This window comes from Macrobrachium rosenbergii, chromosome 48 (assembly GCF_040412425.1).
Source record: "Macrobrachium rosenbergii isolate ZJJX-2024 chromosome 48, ASM4041242v1, whole genome shotgun sequence".
In the NCBI taxonomy this organism is placed as follows: Eukaryota; Metazoa; Arthropoda; class Malacostraca; order Decapoda; family Palaemonidae; genus Macrobrachium; species Macrobrachium rosenbergii.
In genome coordinates, this window is record NC_089788.1 from 17,810,891 (window position 1) to 17,823,242 (window position 12,352).

The following is a 12,352-nucleotide window of genomic DNA, read 5'->3' on the forward strand; positions in this document are numbered from 1 at the left end:
GAAGCATGGCTGGAGGAGATCGAGGCTCTTTTCGATAACAACAGCACCACGGAGACGGAGAGAGCCTTAATACTACCCAAGCATATGGAGGGAAAAGCCAAGGCAGCGCTTCGCTCACTGGAGAAGAGCCAGAGAGGCAACATGGCGGAAGTTCGTGGAGAGTCATTACTAAGGCCTACGAGATAACCCCAGAAAAATGGAGACAATGGTTCCGAGGTCTTGCCAAGGAAGTCGGCTGGTCTTGGACGGAATGGGCATGTCACAAAACCCAGTCCGTGCACGCGCTGGTTCGACTCCTTGGCCTGCACGACGTTTGAGGATCTTTTCAATCGGACCATGCTAGAAGACCTTTTCCAATGTGTGCCTGGGCCCTTGCTGTATATCTTAACGATAAACAGCCCTCCACACTTATGGAAGCTTGTCGCATGGCTGATTCGTGGGAAACCTTCAATCAGTCGCAGATAGCACCTCGCAGAAGCTTAATCGTTCCCCAGGCCTACCTCTCGAACTCCACTATAATCAAGAATGGACTGCCTAGCAAGACCCTGTGCAACTATTGCAAGAAGGGGGGCCACGCTGAAGCTGAGTGCCGATACAAACTCGGCACTAATAAGCAGCCTAACCCTACCAGCCAGAACTCCGCTCCCGATTCATCCGCTCAGCCTCTCCTCCAACAGTTACTGCAGGCCACCGAGCCCATCCAAGAGGCCCGTGCAAATCATGTGGGGCTGCTAGCCACTACAATGCTGGATCTCCGGCCTGTCCACATCATGTCCCCACCACCAAATTTGTCAACCTAATCAGCACTTCATTCTCTGCGGCGGTCCGCACTGGATCCTTTACCCGAGAGACTGAAACCCAGTTCATCTCGGTGGCCCTCTTCAGAGCACTAGCCTGCCAGTGACCCTTCCGGTCACAGTAGACACTGTGGCAGACATTAGCCTGATCACTAGGGCCCAAGTGCCAGCCGGTGCCATGGTTGACGAAGAAACCCGGTGGGAAATGAAGTGGATAGAGGGCCACACCATTACCATTCCTACTGCCCAACTCCAGGTTATGACACCTTGGGGTACGATACCCCACCGCCTCGGCTTGCTGGGTGGAATTCGGCCCGGAGTGGCTTTCTTGTTGGGTCAGGGGGATCTTCTCTGCGGAAGCCCGTTACCAACGCCACTCCGCAGCCACGTTACCTCCTCCACGGAGGCCCCATCTAACACTCTCAATAATGACAAACCTCCACCTTCCGCCCACCAAAGTGGTCTGCGGAAGGGCACAACAAACTATTTCAGGCCTAGCCCTCTCCAATCGCAAAGGGCTGGCCCACCAAGAGGTCCTCCCCCTCCGCGAAGAGAGATTCAGGAGGAGCAGTACCGCTGCAGGACGTGCAAGCGGGCAGACCACTCCACAAATTGGGAGGGCTGCCCAACCAAGCAACGCCCAGCGGACGCCCCGAACAAAACTCACCGAGAGGCTACGATCTCCCACTGGGGCAGGAATCTCTGCCGCAGCCAACCACAAGTCGTCCGCGAGGTATTGCACCTCCGGACCCCTCGTCAGGCATGCCTGACCTCAACTGCTGCCAGTGCGCTTGCGAGCACTGAGCAGTGCATAGACTCCGATCCCCCGGACGTTGAGCTACCAATGGAAAAGGCCCCTATGCGGGTCTAAATCATGAGGCGATCCTCCTCCGGGAGATTTAGGATTCCCCATGCAGTTGATCATTGCGACTGGAGCGCCTCCAGCACCCGAAACTTCTTCTTTGCAAATTTGACTCCAGGATGACCCCCTGGAGGATCGAAATGGTACCCCCTTCCTTGGAAGACCAGGAACTGGCATCCTCGGACGCAGAAGTCGAGATAGCTCTCGCCCGGTTGTCGCAGCAGCCGGAGTAGGGAGCCTCCTGCAGCCTCTGAAGTTGCCCCTGACTTCACGCCCGATAGCCCTTCTGGCCTGTCCCCGGAGTCGGTGCCCTCATCACCTCCTAGGCCTGCTACTGATAGGCCTTGGAGGAACCCGAAGAAGAAGAAGAAGGGGCGGAAGAGAGCCCAGTAGTTGCCGAGCTATAAGCTCATCCAGGCACTAGTGCCCTCTTGGCACAGTGCCCTAACATCTAAGAGTGATCCTGGCCCCTTGCCCAGAGGAGGTAGCCAGTGTGATGTCTTCCTTTTACTTGTACCTAGCCTAGACCGCCTTAAGTACGGTACATCAATTTAGTAACCTTGTTCCTTCCACTTACCACCGAGCCGCAGTAATCATGTAAGTAGCATAACGAATCCCAATAATCTTAACTATTGTGAAACGAGCCACGATGCTCATGACACGCATGGCCTAAGACCTCAGTGAGGCACCCATCTATCATATGAGGCAACCCTCATGAATGAACTAGTAATTATTAATTGTATTAAACATAAACCACGTTGTAATTTAGTTAGATTATTAGCTCTTATGTTGGTGCTACGGTCGGGTTAGGATAGGTTAGGCTAGGGAATATCATAGAATGTACCACTAGGCTAGGTCTAACCACATCATGATTGAAGGAGGTAGCCTATAATAACCGTAAGCACCTTCTAGTACTATTAGAATTAGGTAAAGTAGTGATTATAGCTCGTATCCTATCTAGGGTTAGGTAGTTCTGTAGCTAGGTAGGCTAACCAGGACTAATCTGCTCAGGGGAAGGAGAGTAACCTACGAGAGGCGAACAGCTTGCTTAGTATAGACCTTCACACCCGAAAAGGGAGTGAAGGCCCTCTTAAGGGGGGGAGCTTTTATAAATATTACTGCTGTTCGCCCTCAATGTATTTAGGTGTAGGAATATTAGTCAGATTGACCTCGACAGAGAACATCTCTGCCCGCCAGTAGGCTAGACAATTCAAAATAACGGTCACAGCAGTAGACAGATGGCGCCGCGCATAGGCTGGGCAGTTTTAAAAACAAAATATGCTAGGGCATTAGGGACCTAAGCCTCAGAGAGGGTTTACACTCAATGACCCCTAGTTATGGTGGCCTTAAGCTATCTTCTCTCTATTCTATGCATTCAGCAATGCCTTTGTCAAGGTCGGATTGCCCGGGCGGTATGTCAAGAGGCCAACTCATCTGGCGGGGAACAAGCGAGGTCGAGGCAGAGAGAGAGAAGCGGTCACTGAACCAGGGTGACGCCAACGCGTGCCGAACGATATTCTTTGTTCTTTATTACTTTTACTCCTACGTCTATCTTAATTAGTGAATTGGGAAGACTGCCAGAATTCCGACTCCTGAGGTCCCTCGTTTGCGCAGCGACTCGACGTTCACGGTAAGTCCGATTCTTGTTGAAGCTTCGTCGATTGACTAGTAACTTCGTCTGTATTTCAAATTTCTTTTGTTTTCTTCCTTCAGCCACCACTTAGGGTATATGTGTTTACGAAGTCTAGATTAAGCCAAATTAGTATATTGTTAGCTTCAACCCGTTATTCCAGTAAAATACCTAGGTTAGGGTAAGCAACACAGTTTTAAGTCTCGATGCTTTTGTATGCCTTGCGTTCGATGCTGGGAAGAACCGTTGCGTTTGAAATCTAAAATTCATCTCAAATATTCTTGTTAAGGTTAATTACCCTTAACTGGCGACCTTTGGCTAATTAACGACTGTCTTTGAGGTTAACTTTTGGCTTCAAGTGGCAGGTTACGCGTATTCTTGGTCTGCAGGGCCGTAAAAATTACGTAAATTGAATAATAAGTGATCAGCCGAGATTCTACACGTAACAATATATATATATATATATATATATATATATATATATATATATATATATATATATATATATATATATATATATATATATATATATATATATATATATATATACGCACACACATGTAATATATATCTCCATACATGTACATAATTTTATATATATATATATATATATATATATATATATATATATATATATATATATATATATATATTATATATATTTCATGTCATAGAACCTTCCAAGTAGTATTGCTTCGTTTCATAAATGCTAAAAATTAAGGTCCTCTTCGTTTTCCGTCACCCATTTGATTTTATAAGGCTTAGAATGTAGATCATATATTCGTCTATACAAACTTTTATCTCGAATTGTCCAGTGATAAAATCCTAAACATCTGATGGTTTTCTCCTGTCAAGGACCATGCGGTAAGGTACTTTTCTCTCTTTCGCTGTGCCCAATGATATCACACAATATAACCCACAAGTAAACCTCTTAAGAAGGATTGCCAACTAGGTCATATTTATCATCTGTGCCACTGAGACAATAGCAGAAGTTCACAAGAAAAAAGTTTACGGTCTTATCGAGATAACTCCTAATCAATTTCCTAAAAATTGTTTATATCTGAATCAAGTCCAGCTATGTATTGTCCTTCCACGTTTATCTGATGACGGAAATCTCTTCATCTGCGCTAAGGGAATTTCCATAGTTCCCTTATGGATGAACAATGCTTGACAATATTTCCGCGAACCTGTAATCATCTTTCACTTCTCGCCAATCTTATTCTCCGGATGACAGATACTGCAAGAATTAGACACATAGAGTTGACGCCAGATTAGAGTCAGCTAGATTTTCCCCACTAAATCAACAAAAACAATAAAAGTTGTCCGGAGTCCATTTCCCCGTTCTTGTATACGTGAGAATTCCTATTATAAGTCAGCAGTAGAGTGCATACCATAGCCACTTCACAACAAAGGCACTTCCTTAATAAAGGAGACTAATAACGAATTCTAAAGTGGAACTTTCATATTCCAGTAATTTCACGTTCTCTGAAATACATACTTGAATGTGGAACTGAACATACAGCCTATACGGGCAACCGACAGGATATCATGCCATAATAATGATGCTGAATTGCATTTTGTCATTTTACCTACTTCCAGCTCTCCAGTCTTCATTCACTGAATCAGATTTTTTTCATTTTAAAACTTCACTCTAAATTAACCAATTTATGACTGTTCCTTTTAGAGCTAACATTTATTTTTTTTTTAATCTATCACAACTTTTAATTATATATACCTTTATTATAACATTAAATTTGACTGCATTCCACTAGTAATGTGATGTAGAATCAGGAAGACAATGCTTAAGAAAGACCAGTTTTAATCAAAAGAAAACAGTACAAAAGAAAACAGTACAAAGAATTACTTCTAGTTGAAACCTTGCTTAATAACATTATACTCCTTTTCATGGGATTAATAATTTCAACGCGCATTGTCATTAATTGCTCAGCTACGGAACACTTATAGATATTACGCTGCTTTACTGATAAAAATATTTATTTTCTCGGGGAATCAGTTCTGTACAAGATATTGTATGAATGAGAGTGAAATGACTAACCACCATAAAGCAAAAAAGGGCTGAAGGTAATAAGCAACAGAGAAGCTAATCAGTATGAGGAAGAAACGAATCATAAGCAGAACTAGTAAAGCCACAGCACTAGACGAGGCAAGGGGATTCTTAAGACAATCATTGTTATCAATTATATGGAAATGTGTTCATAAGGTATAAAGCGTGATCCAAAATTCACAAGTTTCTAAGACCAGCTTGGATATCAACTGAAGACTCAGAATATCTATAATAAACTATTCCGTTATTCGTACGAGCTTTGATTGGACGAAAAAATGAATCAACCTCACTGTGAGCTACAAATTTAACTATAAATGAATCTCCAGTCCCCCGATTCTGGGCTACTCGCAAGTTCTTTAGGAACCTTATTCCTTCGGAGTTAACTTCAGTATAATAATAATAATAATAATAATAATAATAATAATAATAATAATAATAATAATAATAATGAAACGGTACCACTTACTTCAGATATGGGTTTATTTCTCTTGGCGTTAGTTAGCAAAATTAATGCTTAGAGTTAGCAATAAATATTCATTTTCATTCCTCCCTCTAGTTACTTGAAGAATTATCATTTCTGTTGCCCTAGCAGAGGTAGAATCATAAATCAAGAGAGAGAGAGAGAGAGAGAGAGAGAGAGAGAGAGAGAGAGAGAGAGAGAGAGAGAGAGAGAGAGAGAGGGGGAGGGTTATAATAATTTCCCATTTTCACATTTTATTAAATTCCGTATAACCTGACAATACTTACTTTAGGTATTACCCAGAATCCTCAACGTCCAACTACACCTTCTTCGTTCCATTTATGTGGAATCGTGAGCTATTTTTCATCAGTCTTACTAATAATCTACCGGTTACTTTGATATCAAACTTGCAATTAATATTCAGATTTCATTAAATTCACCACCATACATCGTTAATGGCACCAGATGTATTACACACTCATAAGAGTCCACATTAACGTTCAAGGGTTTCAATGAAAGAACATTTCTCGCTCCTGTGGTATTCGGAAGCGATAAGAATATGAAATAATATCTTCTGGGAATAAAATCAAGACTGGATTCCTTTGTCAATCACACTGATCCGTAGTGAAGCCTACTGCGTTGAATTCACCCTCTTGAATGCAAATGAGAAAGGGGTCTCGAAGACAAACGATGCAAGACAAATTATGAATCCCTTCAAAGGTAAATTATGTTTAGGAATGGCCGAATGAAGGATTGATTTGTTTCTCCGATATCCTGGCATCGCTTGCAGGATGAACTACAAGGAAGTCTCATGAATGCAATGTACTGTACGGATGGTCATACTCACAGACTTGTAGGTTTCCTTTCCCCTGTCTCTAGTTTGCTTCTCCTACACCCCTATGAATTTGCTCTGCTTATTAATCCCTTCTTAAACTATTGGCATACAGACATTCAATCAAGCTACAGTTTCATTACATCTGCCCTCCGGAGGCACTGGCTTATTTATAGTGCGGTTTTCTATATTTTAATTCTATTTCTTTCTATCACTGCTTCACTGAATTTTATAAAAAAAAAAAATGAAAAAATATGCTTTTAAGCACGCGTGCCATCTGCTCCTAAATTCAGTTTCATTAAATTCTAACGAAAGTTGTGTATAATGTTATGGGTTTAATGATGTTTGACTCTCAAGGACTGACACGCATATTTAGTAAATCTGCCTCTCCTATTCATGAAACTTTGGAACGTTCTATAATGGTTGATGCCAGCTCCTTCGAGAAAGGTCATTCAAATGACCTCTCCTGGAGTGACAATTGCTTTCGTCCTATAAAATGAATTTTTGATTCTCAAGGTACTAACGGTGCGAGCAAGTGATATTCTCTCTTGACCACTTGTATTTCATTTTTCAAAATGTAACTATACACAACATTAATCAGTTCATTTTCCCTTTTTAGTTTTAGAACAGAATACAGAATTTAGGCCAAGGCCTAGCACTGAGACCTATAAGGTCAGTCAGCACTGAAACGGAAATTGAGAGTAAAAGCGTTTGAAAAGTGTAACAGGAGGAAAACCTCGCAGATGCACTGTGAATCAATTATTAGGAGAGGGTCGAGAGTAAGATGGAAGAAAGAGAATATGAGTGGAGGTACAGTAAAAGGAATGAAAGGGATTGCAGCTAGGGGCCGAAGGGACGCTGCAAAAAGAACCTAAAGTAACATCAGTGCACTGACGGCACTAACACCCCCACGGGGGCTTTTTTAGTATTATATTTTGCTTTAATTTCATGACAAGGAATGCCAAGTGGTTGGGTTATAAGAAGCTACTTCAGATTCTCTCCTGAAAGTATCGATAACAGTTTCTCATTTCCAAACTATGGTGTTGAGATACTTTCTCATTTTTTTTTTTTATTTTTGTTTATTTATATTCATATTTATTTATTTATTCAATTGTATTTTTTATATTTATAATTTTTTTTACTGATTTTTATTTAATTTTTATTTATCCTTATTTCTTTTTATTTATTTATTTAAATTCCTTTTTATTTTTATTTTTTTTATTTTTATTATTTATTTTTATTCATTTATTTTTATTTATTTATATATATTAATCTTATTTATTTTTAATTATTTTCATTTGTATCTTTTGATGCTTCCGAGCAATGCTGAATTTCACACAGTGACGTTTAGTGGTAGTGTTGTTGTCACGGGTTCTCCTGATTTCTGTCATGAGTTGAAGTTCAAAGCTCTCTGTCATTTAGTCTTGTTATTCTTTCTTGGAGAGGGTTTCGCTGATACGGATCAATCCTTCATTGTTTTTTTCTTATTCATATATATATGTATAAATATATATGTGTATATATATATATATATATATATATATATATATATATATATATATATATATACATATATATAAAATCATATTGAACAAGGACCTGAAAGGGACGTCATGAACTGTTTATCCTTTTATTATAAAAGCTGACTTTTCGAGGACACAGTTTCTTTTTCAAAGCTGAAATATACAATAATGAAATATAAAAGCTCAGAATTGAGAAATTTGTAAGTATAAAACCAGAGAAAATGTTTAAAACAGAAGCCACCTTTCAAGAGGGGAATCAAGGACTGAGTAACGCAACATAAAAACAAAGACAGGGGTAAACTTACGACAGATAAAGTGAGGAAGAGGTGTTTGACTGTTTAACGGTCAGGACAAGCTTTATAACATACAACGACTCAGCTGTTGCTAACTGATGAGGTGTGAGGTGGCTCTGGAGAGAATTTTTAAAATGTTTACATTCGATTTCCTGTTTACACATTTTGGTATGTTCTCGTACATTAGAAAATTCAGGATCAGTCATTCTGATAACAGTTCTTTAACCCACTTCCTGATGACAATCAATTAGTAGGGACGAGAAGCCCCATATATTTCCCATCTGACATTTGGGGCACGTATACAAATATACAACATTGGATGTTATCAGGTGAGTTTATCTTTATATCTGAAAAAAAGAACCAATGGTTAACGGGTTCGAGACGTCAGCTTTATAATAAACGGATAAATGGTTCATGACGTCCCCTTCAGCTCCTTGTTCTATGCTAATCGACAGCAACGCTTTCCATAATATATATATATATATATATATATATATATATATATATATATATATATATATATATATATATATATATATATATATATATATATATATATATATATATATATATATAATCTAGCCACTGGGGGCAAGCCAGCCCAACTTGGTGCCGGTCCCAAGCCGGGTAAAAGAGAGGGTTAGTGACAGGAAGGGCATCCGACTGTAAAACCCAATGCCAGAACCATGGTTAGTCTAATCCAGATTCAGAGAGAATGCCAGGGCGTACCCGGTTAAGCGACGTGCAGGGGCCTCGCCTGACCCCCTCCGATAAATAGGCAAGGGCTACCGCAGTGTGGGCGATTGTGGTTAAAGAAGCAAGTCCATATGATTAGAATTGGGACACTAAATGTGGGTAGTATGACAGGAAAGAGTAGTAGAGGTGGCGGAGATGATGAATACGAGGAGAGTTGACATCTTGTGTGTGCAAGAAACAAGATGGAGAGGAACAAGGCAAAGGAAATAGGAGGAGGATGTAAGCTCCTGTACAGTGGAGCAGACGAGAATGGTAGAAGTGGAGTAGGCATCATTGTAAACAGTGAACTGAAGGAAAAAGTGGTAGAAGTCAAAAGAAGTGGTAGTCGGATAATGAAGGTCAAGTTAATGTTATCAGAAGAAGTCCTAAATGTGATAAGTGCTTATGCCCCACAAGCTGGATGTGATGAGGAAGAGAAGTTAATGTTTTGGCGGGAGTTGGATGAAGTATTAACATCAATCTCAGAGGAAGAGAGAGTTGTATTGGGTGGAGACTTGAATGGACATATAGGTACAGATAGAAGAGTGATTTCAAGAATCCATGGAGGACTAGGAATGGGGGAGAGGAACGAAGAAGGCGAAGGCATCATAGACTTCGCAGTGGCATTTGATATGGCACTAATTAATACATTCTTTATGAAGAAAGATTGTGACATATAGAAGTGGTGGAAGAGAGAGTCAAATTGATTTTCTGCTCTGTAGGAGACAACACCTTAAGGAAGTAAAAGGATTGTAAAGTGATATATGGAGAGAATGTTGGCCAACAACATAAGCTGGTGGATGGACCTTTCAATTCAAAAAGGGACAAAGGGAAATAGGAAAAAGTAACCTAAGATCAAATGGTGGGAGCTAGAAAAGGCAGAAAATGTGGAGTTGAGATCTAGGTTTAAGGGGAGAATGTTCTGAGAGAAATAAAGTTGGAAGATGATGTAAATGATTGGTGGGAGTTTAACAGCAATGTGATCCTAAGGTATGGGAGGAAATTTTAGGCAAAACATCAGGCAAAGGTCCCCCAAAAGATAAGAAAGCTGGTGGTGGAATAAAGACACACAAGACAAGATCAAGAAAAAGAAAGAATCCCAAAAGAACTATGATAAACACAAAACAGAAGAAAATGAGCAAATATCAAAAGAAGCAAAGAAAGTTGCAAAACAACAAGTTGCCAGAGCGAAGGCTGCTGCTTTTAATGATTTGTATGAGAATGTTGACACACCGGAGGGCCAAAGAAACATCCACAGGATAGCCAAAGCTAGAGACAAAGCAACTAAAGACCTCACACACATTAAGCAAATTAAAGATGGAAACAGTAAGTTCTAACAAAAGAGGAGGAAATTAAAAGTAGATGGAGAGTATTTTGAAAACCTTCTAAATGAAGAAAATCCCAGGAATATCATTGAGGATGGAGTAGCAAATGAAAGAGAAGTTCCCAGGATTAGTCGGAGGAAGTGAGGCGGGCACTAAGTAAAATGAAGAAAGGTAAAGCAGTGGGACCAGATGGAATACCAGTCGAGGTGTGGAGGTGCTTAGGAGAGGAGGGAATTGACATCTTGTGGGACTTGTTCAATAAGATCTACCAGCAGGAGAAGATACCTGACGCCTGGAGAAACAGCCTGCTAGTCCCCATTTACAAAGAAAAAGGGGACATCCAAGATTGTGCCAACTATCGGGGCATAAAGCTGATGGCACATACCATGAAAATCTATGAAAGAATAATAGAGGCAAGGCTAAGGGCTGAAACATCTATAAGTGACAGAACAGTTTGGGTTCATGCCAGGAAAGGGACAACAGATGCCATCTTTGTATTGCGACAAGTAATGGAAAAATATAGAGAAAAAGGAAAGGAACTACATCTTGTATTTATAGATCTTGAGAAAGCATATGATAGAGTGCCTAGGCAAGAAGTGTGGAGGTGCATGAGGGAAAAAGGTGTCTCAGAAAAATATGTGAGGATTGTGAATGATATGTATAGAGAAGCAACAACACAGGTAAGAAGCGCAGTGGGAACAACAGACAAGTTTGAGGTGAAAGTGGGACTCCACCAAGGTTCTGCCATGAGTCCCTATATTTTTGATATGGTAATGGATGTGATAGTGTCTGGAGTGAAAGATCAGGTGCCTTGGAGTGTACTCTTTGCAGATGACATAGTGCTAGTGACCACCAGTAAGGAAGAAGCAGACAGGAAATTGGAGTTGTGGAGAAGTGCATTGGAGGACAGAGGCCTAAAGATAAGCAGAGCAAAAACGGAATATATATGTGGATGAATGGAGGAGACCAAGAGGAAGCATCAACTTAGAGCAGGCAGAAGTAAAAGAGCTACATCCTTTAAGTACCTTGGGTCGTGTGTCACTGATTGTGGAGGGATGGAGGAGGAAGTGAATCACAGAATACAATCAGCTTGGTGCAATTGAGGAAAACATCAGGTGTGTTATGTGACAAAAGATTTAATGTAAAGATGAAGGGAAAAATGTACAAGAGCATTGTCAGACCTGCGTTGATGTATAGTTGTGAAACATGGCCTATGAAGAAAGCACAAGAGAGAAAGATGGAAGTGGCAGAAATGAGAATGCTGCGTTGGATGTGCATGGAGTGACAAGAAGAGACAGGATAAGGAATGACTTCATAAGAGGGACGGTGAAAGTTACAGAAATATCAAAGAAGCTGCAACAGAGACGATTACAATGGTTTGGACATGTTATGAGAAGAGAGGAGGATTCTGTATGTAAAGAACCATGAATATGGAAGTGCCTGGAACAAAGGAGGAGAGGTAGACCAAGAATGAGATGGAGAGACACAATTAACAGGGACATGCAGGAGAAGAACGTGAGTGAGGTAATGCTGCATGATCGCAGAAGATGGAGAAGACTAATAATAAACAGCGACCCCATATAAAGATGGGAAAAGCTGAAGATAAAGAAGAAGAAGATATATATATATATATATATATATATATATATATATATATATATATATATATATATATATATATATATGTGTGTGTGTGTGTACAGATATATATATATATATATATATATATATATATATACTCGTATATATATAGTTAAAATATTGAATTTCCTAAGGTAATGGATAAGGAAATCTTTACAGGTGAGATTCGTACCCAGGCTGCTTCTGGAA

The 12,352-nt window shown here is 40.3% G+C and overlaps 1 protein-coding gene across 1 annotated transcript; it reads left to right on the forward strand.

The window, feature by feature from the left end:
• The first annotated feature begins 9,400 nt into the window (after nucleotides 1-9,400).
• On the forward strand, nucleotides 9,401-9,877 carry LOC136830995 (craniofacial development protein 2-like). The gene has a single exon (XM_067090935.1). The coding sequence runs from the start codon at nucleotides 9,401-9,403 to the stop codon at nucleotides 9,875-9,877; it is 477 nt and encodes a 158-aa protein (XP_066947036.1).
• Nucleotides 9,878-12,352: the final 2,475 nt, after the last annotated feature.

Excerpts from the sequence above, each read along its gene's own strand:
- LOC136830995 (XM_067090935.1), top strand. The coding sequence starts at position 9,401 with ATGGAGAGGAACAAGGCAAAGGAAATAGGAGGAGGATGTAAGCTCCTG.